This window comes from Pseudochaenichthys georgianus, chromosome 21, assembly GCF_902827115.2.
Source record: "Pseudochaenichthys georgianus chromosome 21, fPseGeo1.2, whole genome shotgun sequence".
Classification (NCBI taxonomy): domain Eukaryota; kingdom Metazoa; phylum Chordata; class Actinopteri; order Perciformes; family Channichthyidae; genus Pseudochaenichthys; species Pseudochaenichthys georgianus.
In genome coordinates this window covers 28,959,885-28,985,988 of record NC_047523.1, presented here as the reverse complement: position 1 = coordinate 28,985,988, position 26,104 = coordinate 28,959,885, and the positions used below count along the sequence as shown (strand labels likewise).

Genomic DNA, 26,104 nt, shown 5'->3' with positions numbered 1-26,104 from the left:
AGTGAATTATAGATGGATGGGACAGATTCCAAAAGTATTCGTGACATATTTTACGAGTACATAAAACAACAAACTACAGCCTTAAGTATAAACGAATAACATCACGTTTTTAAAAGCACCGTATAGGAATGTATTATTTCTCTGGTGTCTTTTTATCAATCAATATACAAGAAAGTACTCACACAGCCAAATTAAATAGAGCTATGAGACTCGTACAAAAACAAGGATACCACATAAAGTGAAAATTAGTTTATTGATGCTTTATGTACCAAGTATTTCTCTGATTTAGAAGATGTGGAAAACATGATTTTTTTTGTAGTCCAACATGCCATATTGCATACAGAACATGGAGTCATGCGCGAGAAGAAGAAAGGAAGCAGTTCTGGACTCACAAAAGTCCTTGTCGTAGACACACCTGCCGCCTGATGGAGCGGCGCTGTGTGTGTGTAGCAGACCTGCATGCTGTGTGTGTTTACTCAGAGCACCGTGGTACCATCCTCCACACACAGGGGACAGAAGCAGAACTCCCCTCGGCCATATCTGATCTGTTTGCTGCTTTTCATTTAGCAAAAACCACAGCTATTCTACTTAGTAGAAAAATGTAGATAGTAAAAATGTACAATGGTATGGTAAAGTAAAAAAAAAGATATGCAGTTAATAAGCACATGTATAAAACTTTTTTATACATTTAAAACCTTGTCGCTCATTGAAGCTTAAAAGACAAATATAGTGCTTTTATCTGTACTGTACAATATCCGTTCCTGCAGCAGAGTACATGGAAACAGGTGAGTTATACTAGCAAAAATATAAAATGCTGAAAAAGCAGTATACATTTGACTTCCATTGGTAAATGTGTGCGTGATCTCAACAACTACATTAGATCTGACTTTATAATTAGAGCCTCTCGCTTTTTAGTGGTAACAAATGTTAGGATCGTCTTTTGGTCACATACCCAGGTTTCAGTCAGAATGGTTTGTGTGTGTTATGGGGGAGGAACAGGAAGAGTGACGTGTCTCAGTGGGACAGGTTACACTCCTGCAGGTGTTCTGTTGGAGGACACACTGATGGAACATCACGGCACCAGGAGAATAAACAGGGTAGAGAGGAACTTTATGAGCTGCATCATTCAGAGAACAGATCTGCTGGCTCAGCAGAAAGAGTCCGGACTGACTGGAAGTTTCCCGCTGCGCCGCACCTCCTTCTCTTTCTTCTCCTTCTGTTTCTCCATCTTCTCCTGGGCCTTGCGCATGTCCTTCAGCTTCTTCTTCATATTCGAACGGTCGCTCTGACTCGACACACCGAGTGCCTGTTGGACAAAGGGCGCAGATTTTAAAATAATGCTTCCATGTTCTGTCCACAGGGTGGCAGTCAAAGGCTGAAAAGGCTTTTGTAATCAAAGAGGCATTGTATAATAATGGAATATAATTAAAAACACGATTAAATACCATCGTCTTTTAACTGTTATTATACAGGTAGTTCAGAGGCGATTCATTTGATATTGCTGTGTTTTCACCTTCAACCTGTCACTGTCCAGGTTCAGGAGCTGCTGGCCGTCCACACCCTTCGCTGTGAACTCAGGAGTGTATTGGTCCATATTCATGCCCATCAGCCAGTGACAGACCTGCTGATTGGTCCATTCAGAGACGGGCCGGTTCTGCCACTGATACTCTTTCCCTGTAGTTATTGGTTCATCGTCCAGAGTCTACAGACACACAGACAATACCGGCATATATTAGAAACCTGAAAACACTCGCGCTTCACAGCGTCACCATTTTATCCTTTTTGTTCAAATACATAATTGTGGACATTTCTGTGCAGGGTGCAGAAAGTCATATGTTGCTGTACTCTAAAGACACACGTGTTGTTCAGTGTTGAGCATTCACAGGGAACAAAAACATTATAAAGACAAACATATATAGTTGATGTCGTCTAACAATGCCGTTGGAAAAGATTTCATCCAATGTATTATTTTTATAGGTGGAAAAAATGTCAAGTTAATGGAGGTGCAGCTCGGTTCTGTATTTCTGTTTAAAAAAAATAAGGTAAAGCCAACTTGAGCATTTGCATAACAAGAAGAACATGTAGCGCACGTTCTGTTGAACAAAGCTGTGTGCATTGTTCGAACTTCCAAAGCAGCACCCTGAAAACATGCGGAAATACCCAAAACATTCTCAGATGCAGGGCTATGTGTGTGTGTGTGTGTGTGTGTGTGTGTGTGTGTATGTGTGTGTGTGTGTGTGTGTGTGTGTGTGTGTGTGTGTGTGTGTGTGTGTGTTCCACTGAGAGAGACACTGGAACGTCTAATATGAGACCCTGCTGCTGCTGAAGCACCACGGAGCAGGCAGCAGAGCAGGCAGCACGGTTCTGTGGTGGGCTACAGCTTGTAAAGGACACGAAGCACTGGGTGACAGTTTAACAGAGGAAACTAAATAGTACAAACACCAATACATCACATCTGCCTTAATACAAGCTGAGTCAGAGACTTGTTTTAACACACACATGCAGCTCTCTTCTATCCCCTCTGCATTCACAAGTTCATCGCAGCTCTGAAAGGGGGGGGGCTCAAAGAGCATGCTTGAGACTGTCCCCTTTCAGCCGCATCAAGGCGTCCCACACGGCTTTTGTGACTGCGCAACAAGGAGAGCACTCACCTCGCTGGAAGAGAAGATTAAAGTGTGTGAGCGCCCAGACAGATTGGGTTCAGCGACTAACCCAGAGAGCTCTGTGCTGGGACTGGCAGCGCTAGAATCATCTATGACTGAAAAACTCTGGAACAAGTGGAAACAAGGAACCGTTTACTAAAGCAACACATCAGCAAACAACAGTTGTCCTTCACTAGGAGAAGCACACATTTACAACACGACAGGCGTGAGGAGCGAGTGCAGCTTTCACAAGGACTACAATGATTATAAGGAATGATTCACACTGGGATTAATGCAAGTGGTTAAGCAGAGAGTGACTGTGATCTCGCAGCACAACATTCAAGGTGATACAAAAAAGAAATCCACCACCAAAACTACACAACCTCTAAACTACAACTAATTATACAGAAAGTTAGGTATGGGGTTGTGTTTTTTCATCCACTTGAGCAGAGGCTAAGGGTTTAACCATGTGATCATGAGAGGTATTATATTCTAACTGTGGCTTGTTTTTCAGACACAATGTGTGTTCCATTTGGAAACATGGAGTGTGATCTCGACCTGCAGGCTGTTGCAGCAGCTATCTGCAAGTTCATATGCAGTTGACTTTCAATGCAGCGTAATAATCACACAGGTTATCAATCAGGTTGCGGAACGAAAGTTAGTGAGAACAGTTAGGTGTTGATGTTACAACAAACCTCGGATCAAACTTGCGATTAGCTGGAGCAACGAGCCCACACAACTAGCGTTGGCTTCATTACTTCCTCTTATAGATTATTATTATTAATCAAGCCACAATGCTTTTAAAAAGTGGATATATGAAACATGTGATCACTTTAGTTTTCTAATAACAAAACCACAAACCCAGTTCCAAAGAAACGGTGAATGATTTAAAGGATGTGTTGTGGGGAGAACTTGCATATCTCAAAACTCTACTTGTTAGTAATCTCTACAGAGCCATCTCAAATCAAAAGGCGAAACAAGGATCTGTATACTGTACCAAATCTAATGAGCGACTGAATAAAGAGGACCAGGAGAGATTTGTCTGTTTAGAGGAAACACGGTTCAGTGAGGTCAACGTCCAGGCAGCAAATCACTGACACAAAGTACCACACTTCAAAGAGTCCCAAACCCAAACTTTTCTCTAGGTTACTATTCTCTTATTGGTTGAACCCGTGTCTTGAACTAATTAAACAGCATCGTAAGAACGCCAGAGCGACCGCAGCCTGTGTGGCAGAGAGCCACGGGTGTGTTTGTGGTGTCACTATTTGCACCAAATGCTTCAGTGCTAGCGCTCTGGCTAACAGATCCAGTTATTGCTAATGTAGCTTAATTAGAAGAACTAGTCAATGACGGCACACGTCTGGATCCTGTTACGTTTATACGACTTTTACTCTTTTAATGAAGATATTGTGATAAAGGCGGACAGACAAGGAGATCAAGTTTGTGACCCCTATTGATATTATATGTCAATATCTACGACGTTACTAGTAAACGTTCTGCTCTACGTCCTGTAATAGTCACATACCTTGTTCTTGCGGTCCTGGCTCTGCTCGCTGCTGGTCTCGGTGGCAGCGTACGGCAGACTGCTGCTGGAGGACGAGGGCTCTCTGTCTCGGTCTTTGTCTCCAAACCAGGAGAAGGGCATGCAGGTGGGGATGGACGTCATGGAGTCTGCAGGAGAAAGGTTTCCCCCAGACTCCTCCAGGATCTCTGCTGATCCCCTGGCATCGGAGAAAGAGGAATATGCAGTTATTCACACGTGGGACTTAAAACACAATGACTCTTAAAAGTCTAATATAGGAGGAAAAAACGATTTAAGATTTGGCAGCAAGAAGGTAGGAATCTGGTTTTGTGTATTTCAATATTTACACGGATTCCAGTCATACCAACTCATTCAGGCATTAACTGTACTGGTTACCATGAATAATTCATAAAGAAATATATATGTATATGTCGCCAAACATTTACTCAAATGATATTTCTCACCTTTACATTTAATTATGATTTAACATTTACGTACCTGCTGTCCAAAGACACTCTCATCAACTCCTTGTCGTGTTTTTTCCCTTTGCCTCCCGACTTCCGGAGGCCTCTGTTGATGAGCATGAACATGTTTAGTTAGTGCTGAAAAGATGCTGATCTGGAGACAAATGACAGTGATCACCATGGAGACCCACCCAAAGTCTGGAAATCTCCTTTTAGGTTTCCCTGCCGAGGAGCCCTCACTTAGATCCTCTGAAATGAAACAAAAGGAATTAGAGTGAAAATGCAACAGGAAGCGCTGCAGCCGTCACATTTTGGTGTCGCATACCTTTGGAGTCTTTGTTTTTCCCTTTCGGTTCCCTTTTCTTAACATTCCGCATTAATCCAGAGGGGGAGTGCGGGGACGAGATGTCTTTTGGAGAGGACAAAGAAGGACTCCCGCTGCTCTCAGCACTCTCTCCCTGTGAGAGCTCAGCCTTACTCCTGGAGCCATCTCTTCTCTCTCCTGGATCCCCTTTCTGTCCATTCCCAGGATAGCAGACAGGCACGGGGAGGGACAGGCTCTCCTGGATGGACCTCCTCCTCCTGGGAGACTCCTGATCCTCCTGATCCTCATCTTCTTCAGAGTCCTGTTGGGACAAAGCTTATTATTTACAAGGACAATGCAAGGAAGAGGAGATCAAATGTTATTATACAACTGAACGCTCTGATCTTCAGTTCTGACCTGCTGAGTCATGAGCGCACATTCGGTGTGTTGTGGTTTTGCAAAACACTCAAGTATGTTCCCTATTGTATTTGAGAACAGCTGCTAGTATCTTAAGGCCATTCGCTTGCCTCAACAGAGAGTTCATCTAATTGACCAATTAGCCACAGAATAATTAGCAGTACAATTGTCAGCCAGCATCACTGAATAAAATCCCTACTGTTTCGCTGTTATAGGGCAGCTCATATACACCAAGTGAAGTTTCTTTAGCCTGTAAGATAGAGCTCGACATGCCTTGATGGGGTTCCAGGCATCGTACCTTGACCTAAGGACTGTTTACTCCAAATGCTCAAACAACATAGCAATCACTAACTACCAGCTGTTCCCGTCTGACCTGAGCGTGACCTGAAGCCCCTGCCAGGCTCTCCTTCAGCTTGCTGCGAGACGGCAGCTGACGTTTGGCCTTCTGAGCCAGCAGGCCCTTAGCTCTGTGAGCACTGGTGTCCAAGCGCTCCGTCTCAGGAACACACTCGCTCCAGTCTTGTTCTACGGGAGAGAGCATAAACACAATGTGCACACTTTTAATCATTTACAGGGTCACTGGAGCTCGATATGGGTGCTTGTTAATCAGTTACAGATCACGCAATATAAGTGTGACACGTGTACTTCCGTTTTAAGTTTTATCCTAGTAACTCTGTGTACCTGGTATTGAGTCAACAGACTGTGTGCTGGTGACGGGGTCTGGGCCAATCAATCTCTCGTCTGCTCCTGACCCCGGACCACTGTGACGCTCCACGCCTGCGCCGGACTCCAGGAGAGATATCTGTGGACAAAACAACACTCAATGCTCATTTTACTGTCTCCTGCAACACTGTTGTGGTGCATACGCTCTTCAATCTTACCCTGTTCTGTAAGCTCCCCAGCTGATCCTTGTACCACTTGTCTTTGTCATCTAGAACTTTTTTCAGCTCCTCCTCTTTCTTCACAAAGTCTATCTCTCTGGGGAGGAAACAAGGAAATGCTGATTAGTCCTAAATCTGTAAACACAGTCTAATCTATGTGTTTATCTTTGAACATTTCTATTCCAGGATGGATTATAGTGATGCGATGACTCGGGTGAATGACTGAAGTCATGGAAGTCAGGAGGAACTCACTTCTGCTGGTAGTCCTTGAGCAGTTTCTTGGCCTTGTTGTACTTCTTGTCCAGAGTCTCCTGCTGGGCCTGGGTCTCAGATAATTGTTCATTTACGACTTTACACAGACTCTGGGCTTCCAGCCAGTAAGTCTCAAACTTCTGGGTGTTGTTGTTGCTTTCCTCCATCTTTAGCTCCAGTGCAGACTCCCTGGCTTCCCACAAGGATCTGTCCTCCCCAGATAACCTTAGCTGTTCAGAGATGGGGGCGTGTTACTAAACTGAATGAGCAGTGGGCCACAGTTTGACGTTTAGTATGAATTAGTCATTTCAAAGAACAAGGTCTTGGATTTTGTCCTGACTTAACAACCTACTGTAAATACAGGGTATACGCAGGAATCCTGAAGGCAGATTTAATACCTTTTAAGACCTTTTTAAGACCCTTTCCATACATTTGAAGACCTCATCGCCACTTTGAGTTTTAACCGGTTACATTGGCGCAACATTTACTATATACAGTATTGATTGTCCTTCCTCCTTATCTTCCAACCATTTGGACGCAAACTCGCATTTCCCCAAAACGATGTTGTTACAACCGGCGTAAACGGACCTTCGCGCTATCAAGCAGTGAGCGTGCGACGTCCTGTTCAGATGACGTCAAATCCAACGGGATGCCATAAATAAACTACAGAATCACACTACACACCTACGCAATGATTACATTCAGGCACACTGTAGAATACAACCTCTTTGGACAATTTATATACTTATTGAAAACAAGCTACAAAATGCAATACCTTGGAAAATGCCCTTTAATACTTTTTAATAGCCTTAATTTTTGCTAAATTGATTTGTCAAATTGTAATACTTTTTAAGACCCCGCGGACACCCTGTACATAGAACGCTTGTAAAGTCAGACAACAGGAAAAAGGAAAAGTTGATTTAATCTTCAACATACCTTCTCCTTTAGTTGATTTATTTCGGCTGCAACAATGCCGTGTTTGAGCTGCAGCTAGGAAACAAAAACAAAATCTGGTTACTTCCTATATTGCATGTTATTTATAATATTACGTTATTTAAACAGAATGAGACATTTGGATGTATAATTGAAATCCCATTAGACTGATAGTCATGAGTGGGTGATACCTCTTTGAACTTGAAGACCATCTGAGAGCTGTCCATGTTGCTTGGCAGAAACAGAGCCTCTGAATCAGGCAGCTCATACAGCTCTGCGTTCTCTGTTGGGGAGAAACTGGAGCACAAAATCCTCTCCTCCACTCCGTCCTCCTCCTCCTCCTCATAGGGCTCCTCCTGAAACATGACATCACATTTAGCAAACAATGACACATCCTTTATGCTCAGGAAGGTGCTCAGCATGTGTCAACAACACTCCCAGTGGCACATTTCACCACAGTCTGAAGGGAACATTGAAATCAATAGATCAAAACCAAACATTGGGGGGCTGCTTCACAGGGAGGCACTGCAGGAGTTTGGCTATAATAAAGTGGATAACAAGACTATCACCAAAACTTTACTCAATGTGTTTACTGAAGGAAAAACACTGAAAAAGGTCTACTTCTTCCCAAAAATGAAACTGTACATTTCTGTTAAGTATTTACATTGCAAAAACAGGTGCTTGTAGCAGCTTGAACTCCAGAAAGCACACATTTCACAACTCTGGCAGACAGGCAGCGGTGAACTGAACACCTTCCAACGCAGCAGAATGGTGACACATGGCCTGCTCGCAGCCAGCTGCTCATTTCCTGGTTGAGCTAAGAGGGAATTGACTGGGCGTGGCAAAGGGGGCTAAATCAGGGTTCATGTCCTAACAGAACAATATTAATTATGACAGTCCGAAATGTAAAATAGCATCGACATCAACATCTATGTCATTAATACAACTGGGACTCTTAGATATATCTAACTGGGCACTTAATCATACACAAATACATGTATGACTTTCCGACATATATGGACGCTTCACAACAGCCAATTAAACCTACATTTAAAAAGGGAACTTCTTAATCCTGACAAGTCAGAAACGTTTTCGTGTCTCATGACCAGTGTTTCTGCCAGACCAGGGCTGCGAGGGCGGCTCAATTTTGAATTGAGCCGTCCCCAATAGATACTATCTCTATATCCCCCCTCCACCCCGAGAGCGGGGGGGGAAGGGGTGGCTCTCGGGGCGGCTCAATTTTGAATTGAGCTGTCCCCTATAGATACTATCTCTTTAAGTTAGTGATGGGAACTCCGGCTCTTTTTAGTGAGTCATTTTACCACAGTTTACCACGGAGCCGCTCGCAATTCGCGCGCGTGCTCCACTAGAACCCCCCCGCTCATCGCGTCCAAATCATGCACGTTCCGTGTTGTCCTGTGGCAGGCACCGCCGATGTCGGGGAAACGATCTTCAATACTCCGAAAAGAATCCCACCAGACTCCTTTGCCCCTCCAACAGAGGGACGTCCTTGTCCTTTTTCCCTTTCATCATTTCAAGAGGTAAAAACTCTCGATCTTCTCTCGGATTATTTATTTTTTTGGACGCCCTCAGCTCGAGTTCAGAGTGTTCCGAGCTGAATAATGGCGTCAATTGACGGCAAGACGCCCCCCTGGCGGAAAGGCTGCTCATGACTCACTTCCTCTGTAGAGTGTTCATACGGGTCGTCCAGGTGATGTTGCTCCTGCTCCTGGTGCTTCTCCTGCTCTAGTGTCTCACTTATAAGGCGGGCTACCTCGCTTTGCGCTCCTGGCTTCTCCCGTCCAATCAGGAACCTGTTATTTTAGAGAACAATGTGTTAGTGCCCCATATAAAGAAAACGTCTGTCTGTGCAGTCTAACTTGCTACTGGGAAATGCAAATGACGAGACGCAATTCAGCCCTGTCCTTATCATGTGTGGGGGTTTCATTCTAAATCATTTCCATGCCACAATATGTGTGTTGCCTATTTCACATAAATTAAAAAACATGAATAATTCTAGACTGTCAGGAGATTAAACAACTCAACTGTTAAACCCCTTTTAATTGTGTTAACAGTGGCTCAGTCTTGTCATCCAGGGTTCATACACTTCAATGACATTTCCATGACCTTTACCTAATTACTCTTTCTCAGCGGTACCACTGAAAATGGTTTATTTGAACATGGAACATGTTGTGCCTATCTAAAACAAATCAAATAGTAGGCTTACTAGCTTCTACAGGCTAAAACAACTAAAATCTCTCACCAGCAAAATACCTCGTCAGTTAAATGCGATACAGTATTTATTATCATTATAGTATAACTATTTCGGCGATTAGATAAAATATATTTGATGCAACTTTAGTTACATTTCCATGACTTTTCCAAACCTTTGGGGAAAATATTGTTTTCCATAACTTTTCCAGGGCCTGGAAGTAGCATTTTGAATTTCCATGACTTTTCCAGGTTTTTAATGACCGAAGAGACCCTGGTCATCATTAAGATCTTTTGAATAAGGTTGATTTGAAGGCGCGAGGACACGGGCTTTGAGCTGACCTCACTGTGCCTTTGGTGTTCTTCAGGACAGTTGCAGCAAACAGTTGTGTGACGCCCACCAGACTGGTCCCATCCACCTCCACTATCTGGTCATTCACCTGTATGCTGGAGACACAGAAGATAGTTATTATGAGGAGGGATTTCTGCAGCGTTTCCACATGAGGTAATAGTAGTAGATAGTTCAAAACAACCATACAGTACAGTAGTCTCAATGAAGCTGGTAATACAACACATTCAGAAAGCCTGGGAAACAGAAGTACACACTTTTTCCCTCATGTTTTTGTGCGGTTATAAATAAATCTGGTTGTTTGAGTCTTGTTCGTTACAGGGCCCTGGGGGAATGTGCATTTCCTAGATGGCGAAATATTAAAAACTGTTGTGTTGATGCAGTGTGTGGACCATGTTTCCGGTTGTATGGAAAACATTACCAGTGATTTTAAACTTACCGTCCATCATGTTCAGCGGCTCCGTTCTCTGTTATGGTTTTCACAAAAATGCCCAGCTTCTCCAGACCCTGGTCAGCTCCCACTCCCATTCCTATGATACTGATGCCAAGTCCATTGTCTCCTGAAGGCAAACAAATGACAAAGATTTTATAGGGCTGGTATAAAGAGTGGAATAAAAATGTTTATGATCTTGACATTTAAATATTTAATAAAGAAAATGTATAAAGATGAACGGTTACTGTGTAGACTAGGGGTATTCAACTAAAATTCAAAGAGGCCCAGTTAGAGAAAATCTCCTCATGCAAAGGTCCGGAACATCAAAATGTCTAAGTTGCTTTATGAATTAGTGTGATATATATATTGAAGTAGCTGTAGCTTTATCAACGTCTGCATGTAATCAACAACTGACTGTACAATTCATAAACAACAATATTTATTGTCAATTAACATTGAACTATACAGATATACAGTAAAATACTGTGGATATGTGTAATGTTCCTCTCTCCGCCTGTTGACGACCGCTGACTATACAATGCATGTCACTGCGTTTGCCTTTACTTCTTAAGCCCCAAGCCTATTTTTCAGGTTTCAGGCTCGAAAATGACATTCCCAGAACAAATGAGCATATATTCCCTTCTAAAAAGGGTTAAATTAATAATCTTTTTTCTCAAAGTAATGATAAACCTGGGAGTTGGATGTAGAAAAGTCAGAATCAATATAGATGTTTTTTATTTTAAAGAAAATTGATTGAACATGGTAAAAAACTGTAAAGTATAGTGTCCGCCCAAAAAATATTTTGTACTTATAGTGAAAACTAACCTTGGATGATGGGTTAGTAGACTAAAAACTTTAGGAATCCAAAGTACAACATATAATAAGTACCCTGTATCAAGATTGATGCAAAACAAGTGATATTTTACCTTTTTATACAGATTTAGCAAATAAAAAACTCTTCTGGGGCCATTTGGGTGGATTTTCCATATCTCTGGCCCCCCTTGTCGATTTTGACGTGTGACATCTCTTCCTGACCGTTAGAGCCAATAGAATCCAAGGGAAATCGTCCCGCACACACTCATGTTAAAAAAAAAAGTGGCGTCTCTACGCACGCTAGCTTGAAATATTGAAATATTGCTGCTCTGATATCAAGCAATGGAAAAGCTGTTTTATTTCTTATGGATTATCAGAACATTTCAAAGGGGACGCAGTCACATTGGATATTAACCTATGGATTAACTACAGCATCGTTTTAATGCCATTGCAGACCAGTTTAGACCAGACAAAGACGAAGGTAAGTCATGTTAGCGTTGTGGGCTACCTAGCACCACTTGTTTTGATGTACGTTTTTGTTGATAACGTCACGAGTTTGTATCTTTCAGTGTTGAGGTGGGCACCGTTAGATTCTGTGTCTCCTTGCGATCATAAACGATGTGTTGGATGTGCACCTAGGATAAGTAATAAGGGAGCTAGGAGTGATTATCGGTGCATTAATAGGTTAGCATTTTTCGCTCAGGGGTCATTTAGATGCTTCTTACGAGACTTGTGTTTTGTTTTGGTAAAAATGGTTTATATCGTCAGTTAGCTGAGATTATTCCCGTTAGTCTGGTATAACACATTAATAGGTTCTTAAATATTAAGATCCCCTGAGACACAGTGTCGTGAAAAAAAAAAAAAAAGAGTACCCGCTGGCGGGGACCTTGGGGCTAACAGGTTAAAGGAATGTGCCTTATTTGTAGCTAGGTGAAAACAGGTTTCTCCCCTTATGAATGTACCTTCACTTCAGTTTTCACTAGACTCACCTTTCTCAATCTCCACAGGGAACACATCCATCTTCTCCACTCTCTTCTCCAGCTCGTACTCCGCAGACGCTGCGACTGGATCCACATCATCGTTCCGCCGGTCATAGTCCTCGTTGGAAAAGGTACTGAAGACCTGTTAAGGTGAAAACATCGAGTGTATAGCTTAAGTATAGCACTTTTTACATCCTTATCAAGTAGTTCATCGTCGTCGCAGGCATCACCTCACTCAAGAATTTCTAATAAAGGCTCAGGTGTCTGATGTACAAAACTATTCATACTGAACATATCTGACTAAAGGGCCGTTCTCTCTCCCAAGGAGCTTACTGAACATGTTATTTATTAAATGTTTATTATATGTTTCTGCTTGATTTATGTTGCTTACTTTATGTGGCTTCAATGACTCTTGTATTGCCTTGTAGTGCTAATTCAGACGAGATTCCCCCTTTAAGCCAGCGTTGGTTTGTCTTTTTAACTAACCTGCACAACTCATTATTTTCATCAGTTTTTGTGTGTCTGCTATTCTGTTACATTTTTCAACATACACAATCCAAAAGCACATTTCTTTCTCTTTTGAGTTCTTAATTATCTTGGCAGGCTGAACAAGGACACATTCTTTTCATTTGAGAGAAATTGCGTTGGGGCGGGAGAACTACACTCATACTTTGGACCCTCACTAGGAAAATGAGAGTGCCAACGCAGTACGCAGGCACAGTTCAGCAGCAGCAGCAAGACAGCAGAGCATATGAGTCATGATTTGAACCACTGGTATTGAAATTCACTCCATGCATCAAGCAGTTTCTATTGATATATCAATAATGTCTGCCAGAGATTATGAAGCTTAATGGTCTAACCCAACTGTACACACTGCACTGTCAACACTTGTTTGCAACCCTTTGCATCATTTAGGAAAATACGTATCAATCACACTTTTGAGCAGACATAACTAAAGTGTCAACAAGACCAAAGCAGAAGATACATTCCCAAGACTTTCTCTTGTGGACCTTTATCAAAGTTTTAAGTTGTAAACTCTGCAGGCAGGCCTTGTAAAGCACAGGATGTGTCCCAGAGCCCGATTTCTGGTTGGAATCATAAGGCTCACAGTACAGCAGAACATGAGCAGCGCGGAAAGTAGGGCACAGCTGGGGAGAGCCGAGCAGTGGATGCAGCAAAGATCAATGTTCTGAGGCGACAAGTGATGTCAGTAGCACAGTCAAAAAGTATAATAAATAATAATAAATATAAATATAATAAAGAGAAATTCTAAGAAAAAGGGAAACTCCTGACGTTCAGTAACAAAACACAGTATTCAATACTAACCTTAAGGGTTATTGCCCATGTGGTAACATCTTAAATGCCACTGACTCTTCCAAACAGAAATGAACAACAATCCTGGCCTAGTAGCTAAAGTAAGCACTGCAATATTCAGCATGAAGCACACTGGGGAAGGTTACTCAGTGAAACACCTGTACACACTCAACTGTCCACTCACTAAAACCAGCCAACTTCACATTGAAGAAGTCAACCACAGGAAATGTGTGTCCTAAATGTGGGATTAAAAACTAGTTGCAAATGTCTATCTCTTAGTTGTTGTAGCTCTAGTTAGGATCTTGAACATTAGACCTAAAAGAAGCCCGACAACAAAGAGATTCGAACCAGAGAGAGATCAATTATGGAAAACTAGTTTATAGATTTGATGAAAAAAAGTAGATTAAAGTTTGGTAGACTCCATCCGGGGCTAATGCCTGATTATGCGGATGAACCCAACAGTGGGTCTGTAAAATAAACCCCTGCTTGGCCATCATTAGTCTTAATCTGGGGGGAGTCGTGATCAGTATGGTGGCGGTGGCATAATGCTGGCATCAGTGCACAGGTCGCACTGACGTTGGGTACTAACAGACCTAGAGCCACTGAATATGAGTTGGGAGTTGTAGAAAGGAAAGAAGGATCCACAGTTAATCTTCCTATTCAATATGAGAGCGTCATTCAATTAGCTCTTTTTTTAGTATTTACAGATGTTTAGTTTTGCCAAACACCAAAACACACAGATATGGCCAACTCACAATTATTGAGCCGTCAGTTGCCGAGTTGTGGTCCAGTGTGTAACCTTGTGTACCTGAGAGACAATGAACCCTGTGACAATTGTTGAAGTTGTGCTTCTTCAATGCACCCATGTTGTGCTTAACAAAACAGAAAACAATCGAACAACATGATGTGACAATTTCCTATAGGTCTTTATGATTGATGAATACATTTGACATGCACATTTATGATGTAATCAATACACATTTCCATTCCAGGCAACAGTCTGAGGTCTCCATCCTGAAGCCGGCCAAGACTTGAGGAACAAACCAACAACAATCTCCTTTCTGTCGCCTCCTCACTATGTAGCCTTTGGACTTCAGCCCAAAACAGCACACATAGTTCTCTTGTTCAATTTGTTTAAGTGAATTACTACAACAGCATCTATTCTTCAATATACTGCTAATTCAATTCAAACACATGTATTCAAGTTGTATTTTCCTATCAGCAAACAAGATATAGATGTACTGTTTGCTACACAGGGTCTTCTTTCATGTAGCATCCCAAACCAAAGAAGATTAGAAACGTAAGGATTATGCACGCTACTGCAGCTCTGTGGTGGTGCACGCAGGAATTCTATTCATGGGGCCTCGACCCTCCATCTTCCCAACAGAATCCTCCTCCATCTCAATCCTCCTACTTTCTTTTATATTATTTCCATAGGTGTAGGCGAGGACACCACCCATGATAGCAATAACACTATTTTTAAATAACCAATAATTGACTCAAGCCATTGTTGCCCCGCCTGCATCCGGAAACTTTTGTTGCATGTCTCTGAAGAACAAGCTTCAATGCGCTCCTATAAATAGAACATACAATTTCTAATTTAGACAGTTCAAAATGGATTCACAGAACTAGAGCAGACAGAAATTCCATTACAGGATGAACAATGCCTTTTAGTTTAGACTTTGGAGACTTTTGTAATTAAGGGTTGCAATGTAGGCTAATAGAATATACGGAGCTGAGACAGTTCAGGTTGGCTTCTCCACTCAACCTCCCCCGTCCTTAAAGTCTGACTTTCCTTTTGCCATGGACTCCCAGGCCTATTTCAAACAATGTTCTGTTCTCTCCTGAACGATAATCACTCAACCAATCGGTTTTATCTGCAAGAAAGACATAAATCAATGTCTTTATTGGCCCCTCCCTAAAAAATAAGCCTTACATACAAAACACCCACATCACTGTCACGTTGCCAGTTATCAGACTAAACAGACATTTTCCATTATTGTTGAGCACATGCCCGGTCCACCATCCTCTGTCTATAACCAAAACACTTAACTGTTGATCAGGCAAACTGACTCCAACCAGAATGAAAGACCAAAGAAGAACTAACAAGTCGTCAAGTTTACACAGAATAAGCTATATGACATGTCCTTTTAATGCCAGTCCCTCCAACTAAAGTATCACTGCGGTCACTGAGGTTGTGATGTGGGTCAACCGACTGCTATGCCATCTTCATATTTCCATTCCCTCCCAGCAGTACGTGTGGGCTTTCTGTCCAGTTTCAACAACTGCAGTGGTTGGTACTTCGACGTGTGCTCACATGCCCACACCCACATTGAAACCCTTCCCATCTTTTCCCTCGTTCCCCCCCCACAACTGAATACCAATGTGGGAAATGAGTCAGCAGCTGCGAGGAAAAGCTAACCAGAGAAATCTCTCCCCAGTGCAAAACCAGGGCTGACCACCGGATTGGGGAGTTTGAATGGAAGCCGGCCTACAAAAAGACAAACAATCTAAACAGGCTGTGAGGGCGAGCTGGGGCAGGGGGTGGCGGGCGGCCTAGCGGAGATAAAGAGTCATTAGGATAGAAGGCATGGGGCCATGTTTTTAGATCCTGTGTAAACATCACAGAAAAAATAACAATATATATCCGTAAGTAAGCATTACATTGCCATTTATTAACAGTTCACAATGATTGACGGTAACTGAAACAACAATGTTTATGTTTGAAGCTTTAATGCATGACCTGGAGCTGGAAGGTATGAGTCGGAGAAGAGCACCATGACATAATGGAATCACATTTACAAGGAAGTGTAAACATAAACAGGTTGAACAGGTTTGTGCATAAATGGCCCACAAAGGCTACTTTTGTCCTGCAATGATTGCTGAAACTTGAACACTGAAACTGCTGCAAACTCTGAGTGTAAACACACAGCATCTGCTAATGTGTTGGTCTCTAATCACATAATGAAAGCGTTTAAGGCCATCAAATCAGCCAAGACTCATCCTCTCATGCCAAGTTGGTTAATGAGCAGCTTTGAGGCGACTGCATTAGTATTCTGCCCCATTTTGTCGGAGAGTCACCAACTTGCCCAGGTGGCTGGAAGGACCTCAGATCTCACAAGAGGAGGGCCTGTCTGCTGGTGGGATGAGGGTGGAGTCTTGTCAGACACATTCCTGTGGCCAGCAGAAGACCCTTCTGAGATAGGAAATGGAAAGCATAACACTGGGATGGGTTGACTATAGGGGCCAGAGTCCAAATGTGTGGAGTACACCCCCTTTGCTTTTGACTTATCACATGAAACGCAGATAAAGGAGCAGATGATTCTGTCCTGCTGTAATTCAATCTTAACTTTCCAGCATATCTTAAGAATAGGGCTTGGGGAAAGGATTTTGTTTGACTTACATTGAACAATATTAGAGTTTTGTACATTATTAATAAAGTTATGCTGACGGAACGCAAAAAGACAAACTAAACCACAAGAACATGCAACTGGTTGTTTTAACAATGACACATGCTAGAGGTTTTTTGTAGTTACAATTCACATGAATAAGCATTCGGGTGCACATTGAATTTAAGAACTTAATAATGAGCTTAGCATGAAGTGAATCATTTTGTAGATACGTGATGTCTTATGTACCCATTACCCAGACACTAGCTTATATTGGTGGAATGCTGAATTACAACACTGAACAAAACTCCCAGCCACCTTTAGTGAGGTGATAGAAAAAAACTACATGTACAAACAAAGCCATGCAAACGCCTATTAGCTCTGGTTCAAGACACCACAGGGCACAATGTTATCTGGCTTCACATTGACTAGAGTCAGGTGTATGAGAGGTTTCACTTCACCTGACTCTTCATTTTACAAAGTGAAATGTCTACAGCTACTAAACAAAGTTGTACTGCAGACATATGTGAAGCCAAGTTGACTAAAGGACATGTTTGCTTATCCAGTAATTATCTATTGGGCAAACCAAAAAAATGCTGAAATAATTCTGTCAAAATAGTCGCCACAATCCTTTACCGCACCCTGTGTGTTCGAGCAGGCACGATGTGTTCACTTGACCAATAACTGCGTGAGGTACATCCTGTGACTGTGTGGGTTGGTCAAAGCAACAGGTGCAAATCCTAGCTTCAGACATTTTCATTTCTGTTATTGTGAAATGGTTTTTGACTCCTGTTCCAAATGGTTTCATGACAAAAGATACAAGACAACCTCTTCAGCGATCCCACATAACTACTACCCTGAAAATGACTATGCAGTCTTTGTTCCCAACCGGATAACGTGCCTAAAGCAGGGAGCATTAATCATTCAATAACTATTTTTTCCCAAACCATAGGGTTCAGAGTGAAAGAAAGCAACTAAAAGTGATGCAATGCTTCTCTAGGACATGCCTCAACAAACTAATATTACAGGTCTGGTTTTTATTTGCACTAAAGGAAACTACCTCCATACTAACACCAAAGACATAATCAGTAAGCAGTGGTGCAATATTTATACTGCTCAGACAGCCACAGGGTAGAGCAGAGCAAACGTATGTACTGACACAGCAGCAATGGGAGTGCAGCATTGTAATGCCCTAACGTTTGATCCTGTGTTAGCTTATATGCAGAAGAATGTTCACAAAAAACATAATGTATAGAACACTTGCAATGTCGTTTTCATTCTCTTTCAAACACTGTAACTCAGATTTTTCTCATCACAACTACAATCCAAGTGCATTCAGAAACCTTCAACATCCAATATTTGGCTTGACACAAGACTCTCACTTTTTAGGAATTATTGAAACCGTGTGTTGTGAACTAATTCTGAGTGCCTTAGAAAGCTCTCTTTCAACCCTGAAAAGAGTGATACATGTTGAAACTGGACATCTCCTTTAGTTCACAAAGAGGACCTTTCTTCCACGCAGGATACCTCCTCTGTTTAGAAGACTCAGGTTTCGCAGGGACCTAATCCCTTTGTGAACCAGAGGCACAAAGAACTTCCTCTCTCCTAGTTAGCCATGATTCAAGTGTGCTCCATCCCAGCGCCAGCTCTGACTTGCAGACTGTGGAGAATGATGCAGTGCTAGCAGGAGGCCTTTGTTAGCCAGGCCACAGGTAGAAAGGCTGGCTGAGGGGCATTTGTGTGACTTAATTGGCTAACCCGAATACCACATGACCTTGACCCCATGGTTTTAATCCAAGCACGTTATTGTTTTGACAAGTTTCTGTGTGTTTTCCAGCTGTTCCCAGGCTTGCACTCATTCATGCAATTAGTTAAAAAAGTGAATTGCTCAAAAACTCAAAAGAATGCTTTGACCTTCTCAGACTTGCTATCTTTATTAAATGTAAACATGTTGCATACCCGACCCCGTAAATCCTTTACAATCCCAAGGTGATCATTGTTAGTGCAGAATTACATGTCACTGCATATATTATCTTATCACATCTGATATGATTAGAAGTAATATTGAAAGTATTACATTAATAATTTGAATAATGATTAAGACTATTAGTCTAGATTTGGATAATTATTGAAATTACATTCACATCTAACATTTTTTAAATGAAATTGTTTAAATTATTGTTAAGGTCTAATGCAAAGATAAACAAACTTTATAGACAAACTGATAGAAATAAGTAGCATCATTTTAATTGGTAATAATTGATAATCTTTTTGTTTTAATCCACTGACCACTTTTCTAACGGGAAAGACGAGATACAAGGATTATTGGACAGTTTGAGTATGTTGAACATGACCTAGTTTAACTTCCAAACCAGGACAACTGTCTGCTTTTTCTTCTCTCATGTGAGCAAACTGAATATCTTTGGTCAATGCTGACACGGTATTAAAAAGTTGTACACAGTAGTTTCTTTCAATCTGCCCTCGGAATGGAAATGTATACAAACTCACATAAACATAACTACAACCTTGTGTCAGTTAATCTGTTTTGCATAAAGTGTCCCTCTCACAGTTGGTGAACTGCTACAAAGAGGTGGCTCAGTCTAACATATTGTAGCAACTCTAAAGTTGTGTTTAGCTCTGTCATAGCTCCACTTTGGAGGAGGAGAGGCACTTTTGTTTGTGTCCACTCCAGGTCAGCTTCTGGTCCCCTCTCCCAGGACCCCCTGCCGGGATAACTGGGATGGGGGTCCACACCCTGAGATAACAGTGCATTTTAAGGCCTGGATAAACATTGAGCTGTTCACAAGCTATGTGGAATGCACTAGATGATTTGTTTTTCCCTGCTTTAGCAAAATGTTTAGATATAGTGATTGTAGAATATCTATTGTAGGAGATATGACCTCCACCACCCCCCTTAAACATGCACTGGCAATAATAACAACACATGATATGAAGCAACACCAGGGGGGTATACTACGAAGCAGGATTTTCGCTTAGCCGGCTAAATTCAGGGAAAACTCCGGCTTTCCGGTCCTACGAAACTGGTTCTCTTTTTAGCAGGCTAGATCTCCATGGTAACTTATGCTTAGCGGCTAACCTGGTCGGGACCAGGTTAGGTTGCAGGCTAAGAGCTCAACTCAGTGAAAGCACTGCCTGCTGACCAATCAGAGCTCAGTGTGCGGAGTTTAAAGCGATCAAGTCATATTGCAGGAGAAAGGAAATACAGAAAAGCTGCCGTTGCAGGAAAGACGGCCGGCAAAAATCACCGACTGTGTGAACGTGAACATTAATAGATTATCACGTCCCATCTTCAGAGCAATCTGACTATTATAACATTAGCGTTAAGAAAGCTTACTTACATATCTGCCACAACATAAGTAACCGGATAATATGCATTAAGTACAGTCCGCGGCATATCACTTCATAATGTATCATATCTGGCCGTGCAACACTCACAGTGTCACATACTGTATGCAGAAGTATTATTTTAAGCAACACATTAAGTTGACGAAACACTCGAGACAAATGTAATTAAAGTCAGATCCACTCGTGTTTTAGACGGGGCAGTGATATCATAAACCTGTTAATGTACGCATTCAAACACTTTTTCTTTTTCCAGCTGTATTCACCTTGCAGGTGCAGCTATGTGGCTTTTATCCTGGATAAAGTGTTTAAGTCATGGATGTTTAAAGTTTAACTTCTTCATATGTCTAATATTATAGTTGACTTTTCATTCAGGAAGTATGACGCTGCGCTGTCAGTACGCTTCTCCATGTTTGTGATTGGACGAATGCTCCAAATGCCACCCCTTTCATGTGAACGCGCACCTAACTAGATAGGACACGGCTGGCTTGAGCAATCCACTTGATAACCCGCGTCGTAGTACCGTTTAGCGAGAGCGCGTATGTTTTGGATTAGGCCAACCGGCTAACTCAAACATATCCAGGTTAGGTTGAACCAGCTTCGTAGTACAGGCCCCAGATGTGATGAAAATAATAGGACATTTGTTTTGGAAGAATAAAAACAATAATTCATTTACATTGGTGAACCCAAATGTACACAGACCATTTGGAGCATCCCAAGCTGAAAGCACCAACAATCATACCGAAAGATTGTCAAAGTCAAAACTATTTTGAAGTTATTCTGTTATTCACCCAACTCTACGCCTCATTTGTAGGACTACTATCCACTGTAAAAAGATATAAGACATCTAATTTATAATCCTCAACAACCTGGAGAAACTCATCAAAAAACAAACAGAATGTGACCTAAGATTTCCAACGACATAATTACTCTGTAGCTATGTTAGTTTGACAATAAAGAACCTTGAACCTTGAGAATCCATGTTTCTGCTTTTCACAAAAGAATCATATCATTTAAGAATGAATGAATAGCTCAAATCAGGAATTCCCCAGCTGTAATAGGATGAATTAGCCATGGTTATATATAATAATAATATTCCTCATTCCTCATATCCATGTTGTAGAGTGGTGAAAAAAAAGTCCCTCATGAGAGCAACACATGATTCCCTTACAGAGGGAAACCACTCTGAATGAGTAAAAATATGCTCTGCAGTGACTCACGGGAGGCAATAATTATTAACTGCACGGTCTAAAGTTTCACGTCTCTCTACTACCTCACTGCTGCCCTTGCTTTTATGTTGTCAACAATATTTCCAAAAATACCACAAACAATGTTGCAAGATAACCAGTCCTCTCTCTCTCTCTCCTATACTATGGGTGGTGCTGTCAAACTACCTGCCTTCAGGGTCACAAGGATTAAAAAATAACATAGTTTTCATTTTCTGAACTTGGATAATGATACAGTGCAACAGCTGTGACGTCAACATGAACAACAGCAGCATTCATTCTCAGCCTTCACTAATTTCTCTTGTGTCTGCAGTTCAGTCAGTTGCTGAATCAGTGAGACGGTGGTTTATAATGATGGAGTTAGTGTGCAATACGCCTGTAGGTGCTCACATGTAAAGAACACAACATAAAATAACACTAACCTGAATGGGGTCTGTAGAGAAGTTGATTTTCCTCTTTGGGGGAGGCTCCTCCTCATCCGACAGACCCATCATCTCGTAACAGTCGTCATAATCCCCATACATTTGATCCTCCTCCTCTTCTTCCCTGAGGACCTGGTCTACATCTCTGTCATCCACAAATGCTGCATTCTCAATACCGTACACTACTGGTGAGGCTCTATCCAGGATGCTCTGGCCCACCTGCTCCTCCAGCTCACCCTCCTCCTCTGCGACCTCCTCATCTTCCTCTCGATCATCATCATCATCTTCTTCTTCTTCCTGTCTATCCTTTTTCAACCCTTTTCCCCCACTGTCCTCCAAGACTCTTCCTTCACCCACAGTCTCTTCTATCCTTTGTGTCTCTTTAGAGACTTCTCTCGCTAAGACACGTGCAGTTTTACAGTTCTGTTTTTCTGGTGGAGACGTTCTTTTCATGTCTGTTAGAAGGTTGTCTTTGGGGCTTTTCCCCTTCTGTTCCTCAAATACATTATCTTCAACGTTCTCATCGTCATTCTCCTCACTCTCTGAAGACTCATTCTGAACTACTACCAGTTCTGCCCGTACCACCCCCACCCCTCTGGAGTCCAGGGCTGAGGTCTGGCTGGATGGCTTGTCTCTGGCAGGACTATCTACCACAGTGTCATTACTTCTGGCTTTTTCAGGGTATTTAGCCCTGTTGGTGTTCTGAAACCCAACAGCTGATGGAGAAGGTTGCTTAACATCCCCTGGGGGCGAACTATGTGGCTTGCCTTCATCCCCACCAACAGATGTCCTACTGAATCCATCACTGGATGATGAGGAGCGTTTGAAGCCATGGCTAACTGGGGTTGTTTGCTCTGGTGAGAGGGGTTTGTGAGTGGCATCAGTTGTTGGAGAATTTGTTTTGTATGCTGCATTAGTAGTTGGGCTTGTTGGCTTCATGCTTGACCCCAAAACCGTTGATTTGTTTGTGACACACGTCGTCTGGGATGTATTTTTGTTAGTGGCAACAGTCACAGGGGTAGAGTTAGTGGCATCTTTAACAGTTGAAGTAGATTTCTGTGAGTTGTCCCTTGTTGGAGATGAAGACAGTAAGTGTTCAGTGGTACTGTGCTGTTTAGCAGCTGTGTTTGTCTCATCCAAGTCATTCTCTACCGTGTAATTGTCCAACCTTTTGGATATGGGTCCTGCATTCAATGATACTCTAGATACATGCTTTTTATCACCATTGACTTTCCCCTCCAGTTGACATTTATCTGTTGATGTTGCCGTTTGCTCTGATTTTATAATGATCTCAGATGATCCTGATACTCTCCTCGTGCTTTTCCCTTCATCAGAGGCACTTCCAAGGGACAAGCGATTTACTACCCTGCTTGGTGACTGTTTTTCTGCTGCAGGCTGCTCTTTGATGCCCCTTTCAAAGAGTTTTCTTGTCGAAGAAAACTTCTCTGCCAAAGCCACTTTGTCAATCTCAACATCTTCCCCCTTGGGTGTTTTATCTAAATGTTGTGATTCTGGGCTTGTGGCACTGTTGAGGTTAGCTCGAGGAGGGCTGACTGGAAGTTGCAGCTTTGGTGGGGACACAGGTGCCACTGGGGCCACCGGGGCCACATCAGGCTTAGGAGTCACTTTCACCTCTTGGCACTCCTGTTGCTGACCATCCATCTGTAGGAAGATGTTCTTTATCTTGTTCACTCTGTTGCCAAAAGGCCTTCCTCTTGAGTCCTCCCGGGTGTCACTGGAGCCGTTTGCATATGATTTGGTGTCGCCTTCGGATTTCGACCCATCAAAAGTACACTTAATGGTGTGGAAGTCAGACTTGTATGCATTTCTGTGAGGGGAAGCGCTCCTCAGGGTCCTCTCGCCTCCTTTGCTTTCCGCTTTGATCATGTTTGCCTTTTGTTTGTGATTGCAGCCCAATTAGAAAAGCCGGTTTTGGAGAGCCTGTTGTTGTTTTGTTGGTGAACTATAGCTTTACGTAAGGGGTGCCATGGGTCCGGCGGAGCTTCTTTGGAGCACAGTGGTCTTAACTAAACACTCTCAGCGAAGTCATCTAAAGAGAGAAACGGATAGTAAAATCAGTTAATCAGAGACCGGATACCATTATCTCGCTATGCCTAGCAACGTAAGTCGTTTAAAATTAGTTAATACTTAATCATTAAGTATTTCTGTATCCAAACCAAAACAGTGTGAATACTAGGTTAGAACATGAAGGTTGAACTTTCAACGGTTAGTTCGTTAGAATGTGTACGTTGGCTTGCATTAACCGTTTGTATGCATTTCGGTGTAGTGGTTGTCCGACTACTGGCGTTAGCAAACGTTAAACCAAAAGTGTTTTGAATTGAAAGTTACCTTAACCAACTATATACTTATACTTTATTTGTACTAAATTAAACGTTGTTAATAATGTTAGTAACGCTGCAGCACTGATAAAAGGCGAAACAAAGTCAAACTTGGCAAACACAGCCCCAGCGTTAGTGCTCCGAACAATTCATTGTGGCATTTCAAGTACGAGCCGTTAAAAATGTTAACTCTTCACACAACACCGCACAAAGGTAAACAACTGTGTAATGCTCTCACCTCCTACTCGCTGCATCGTGTTAGACGCCGAAAGTTGGCCCACAATGTCCCCGTTTTACAGCATTAAACTTGTGCCTTCTTCTTCCTCACCGCCATCATTCCCCGCTCCAACAGCGTTTTCCTGCCTCCTCCTTGCACTTCCAGACCTGTCGCGGGCTGCGCGCGCACGAGAGTCCGCCTGTGCTGCGCGGCGCGGCCGACGAGAACAGAGAGAGTCGGGAGCGCGCGCACATTCCAGAACTGTAACCCACCACCAGCTCCACCCCCTCCCCTCCTCTCTTTCTCCACAGATCACAGACTGGAGGAGTTGAAGGAGAAAGGCGTGGGAAAGGGCTTACTGTATATTAGAGCTCACCTAAAGACGTTCGGGACGAATCCCGATGGGCCGGTACCGAAGTGGGCCGGTCGGAATTGCTGAAGACAATTGATATTTCATATAGGGGAAAGCACGGTTTTTAATTATTCAATCAGTGACAGATGAACTCCATTTAGCCGGTTCAGTTCCTTCCTATTGTGTAAGCTGGCTAACTGTCACACAGGTTCAGAATTATTTAATTTGTTCTTACTGTTCCGTAGGACCGTAATGTTATTAGAATTAGGCTTTTTTATTAAACTCTCATTGGGTTAATCCGATTGTTGGTTCACATGGTGTATAGTGTTTGTATGGTATATATTCCTAAACAAAGTTACTGATCACTGGGTCTAAAATGAAACTGACACATTGTGTAATTTACCTTATGAGAGTTTGGAGGCAACAGGGTAGGTCAACATATACAATGTAAAAGGCTTATTAGTGGGGGTGTCCACTGGCAAACAGCGAATGATGCCCCAAGGCCCCATGACTTGTACATCCGGCTATGACTCAGCACATTGCCGCAGGTACTGGCTGATTATGAGGCTCCTTGTTTAGCCTGAAGGCAGTTATGGAATTAGTGTGGATGTGTATAGTTTAACTGAAGGGATGAAGTTTATTCTGGAAGACAAATACAACATCTGACAACCAGGGCCGCCTTAATGCACGGGCTGACCTGGGCTGAAGCCCAGGGGCCTACGGAGATTGGGGGCCTATCATGAGCCAAGAAAAAAAAAGGAAAAAAAAAGTATTTTATTTTGGGTGTTTTATTTTAATTTTAAATAAACAAAGTCTTGGCTTTCAGAATATGAAACTTTTATTTCCAAAATCACATGGTAAATACATTTTTTAAGCTTGTAAAGGGAAGATGACAGCTCTCCCCTCCCTCCGCTGAAATTATGAATGTAAGGCGTATAGTAATCATAGATAACACGGCAGGGTCCGTTATAGTTTGTTTTCATCTGATTTCAATTAAACAAAGTCTTGGCTTTCAGAATATTAAACTTGTTTCGGCAAATTCAGATAATAAATACAGCTTTGAAGCTTGTAACGGCATAATTACAAGCGGAGAACGGAGTAACTTAAAGTCACAGCAGGCATAACAACAGCCGGTGTTTCTCGTGAGTGTTGTTTGTACAAACACAATACACATAAACGCAAAAATACACAAACACACACACTCGCGAGCTTCCCCCAGACCAGTAATCCAAACGAAAATATCCCTCCATACTATTTTGATCATTTGCTCCGCTAATCAAT

At 42.3% G+C, this 26,104-nt stretch overlaps 1 protein-coding gene across 3 annotated transcripts; it reads right to left on the bottom strand.

The window, feature by feature from the left end:
- Nucleotides 1–234: 234 nt before the first annotated feature.
- ppp1r9ala (protein phosphatase 1 regulatory subunit 9A-like A) lies at nucleotides 235–24,677 on the bottom strand. 3 transcript variants are annotated; one of them, XM_034109416.2, is made up of 20 exons: nucleotides 24,493–24,677; nucleotides 21,916–23,965; nucleotides 12,211–12,343; nucleotides 10,415–10,535; nucleotides 9,969–10,073; nucleotides 9,094–9,229; nucleotides 7,607–7,771; nucleotides 7,419–7,472; nucleotides 6,483–6,712; nucleotides 6,231–6,327; nucleotides 6,031–6,151; nucleotides 5,723–5,874; nucleotides 4,954–5,254; nucleotides 4,820–4,877; nucleotides 4,663–4,734; nucleotides 4,168–4,363; nucleotides 3,640–3,684; nucleotides 2,652–2,768; nucleotides 1,514–1,702; nucleotides 235–1,306 (listed from the first exon to the last, which is right to left on the bottom strand). In XM_034109416.2, the coding sequence occupies exons 2-20, from the start codon at nucleotides 23,800–23,802 to the stop codon at nucleotides 1,148–1,150; spliced, it is 4,338 nt and encodes a 1,445-aa protein (XP_033965307.1). In that variant the 5' UTR covers nucleotides 23,803–23,965; nucleotides 24,493–24,677; the 3' UTR covers nucleotides 235–1,147. The 3 variants fall into 3 exon arrangements, with proteins under 3 accessions (XP_033965307.1, XP_071063217.1, XP_033965310.1); XM_071207116.1 differs by lacking the exon at nucleotides 3,640–3,684; XM_034109419.2 differs by lacking the exons at nucleotides 2,652–2,768; nucleotides 3,640–3,684.
- Between the last annotated feature and the right edge of the window lie 1,427 nt (nucleotides 24,678–26,104).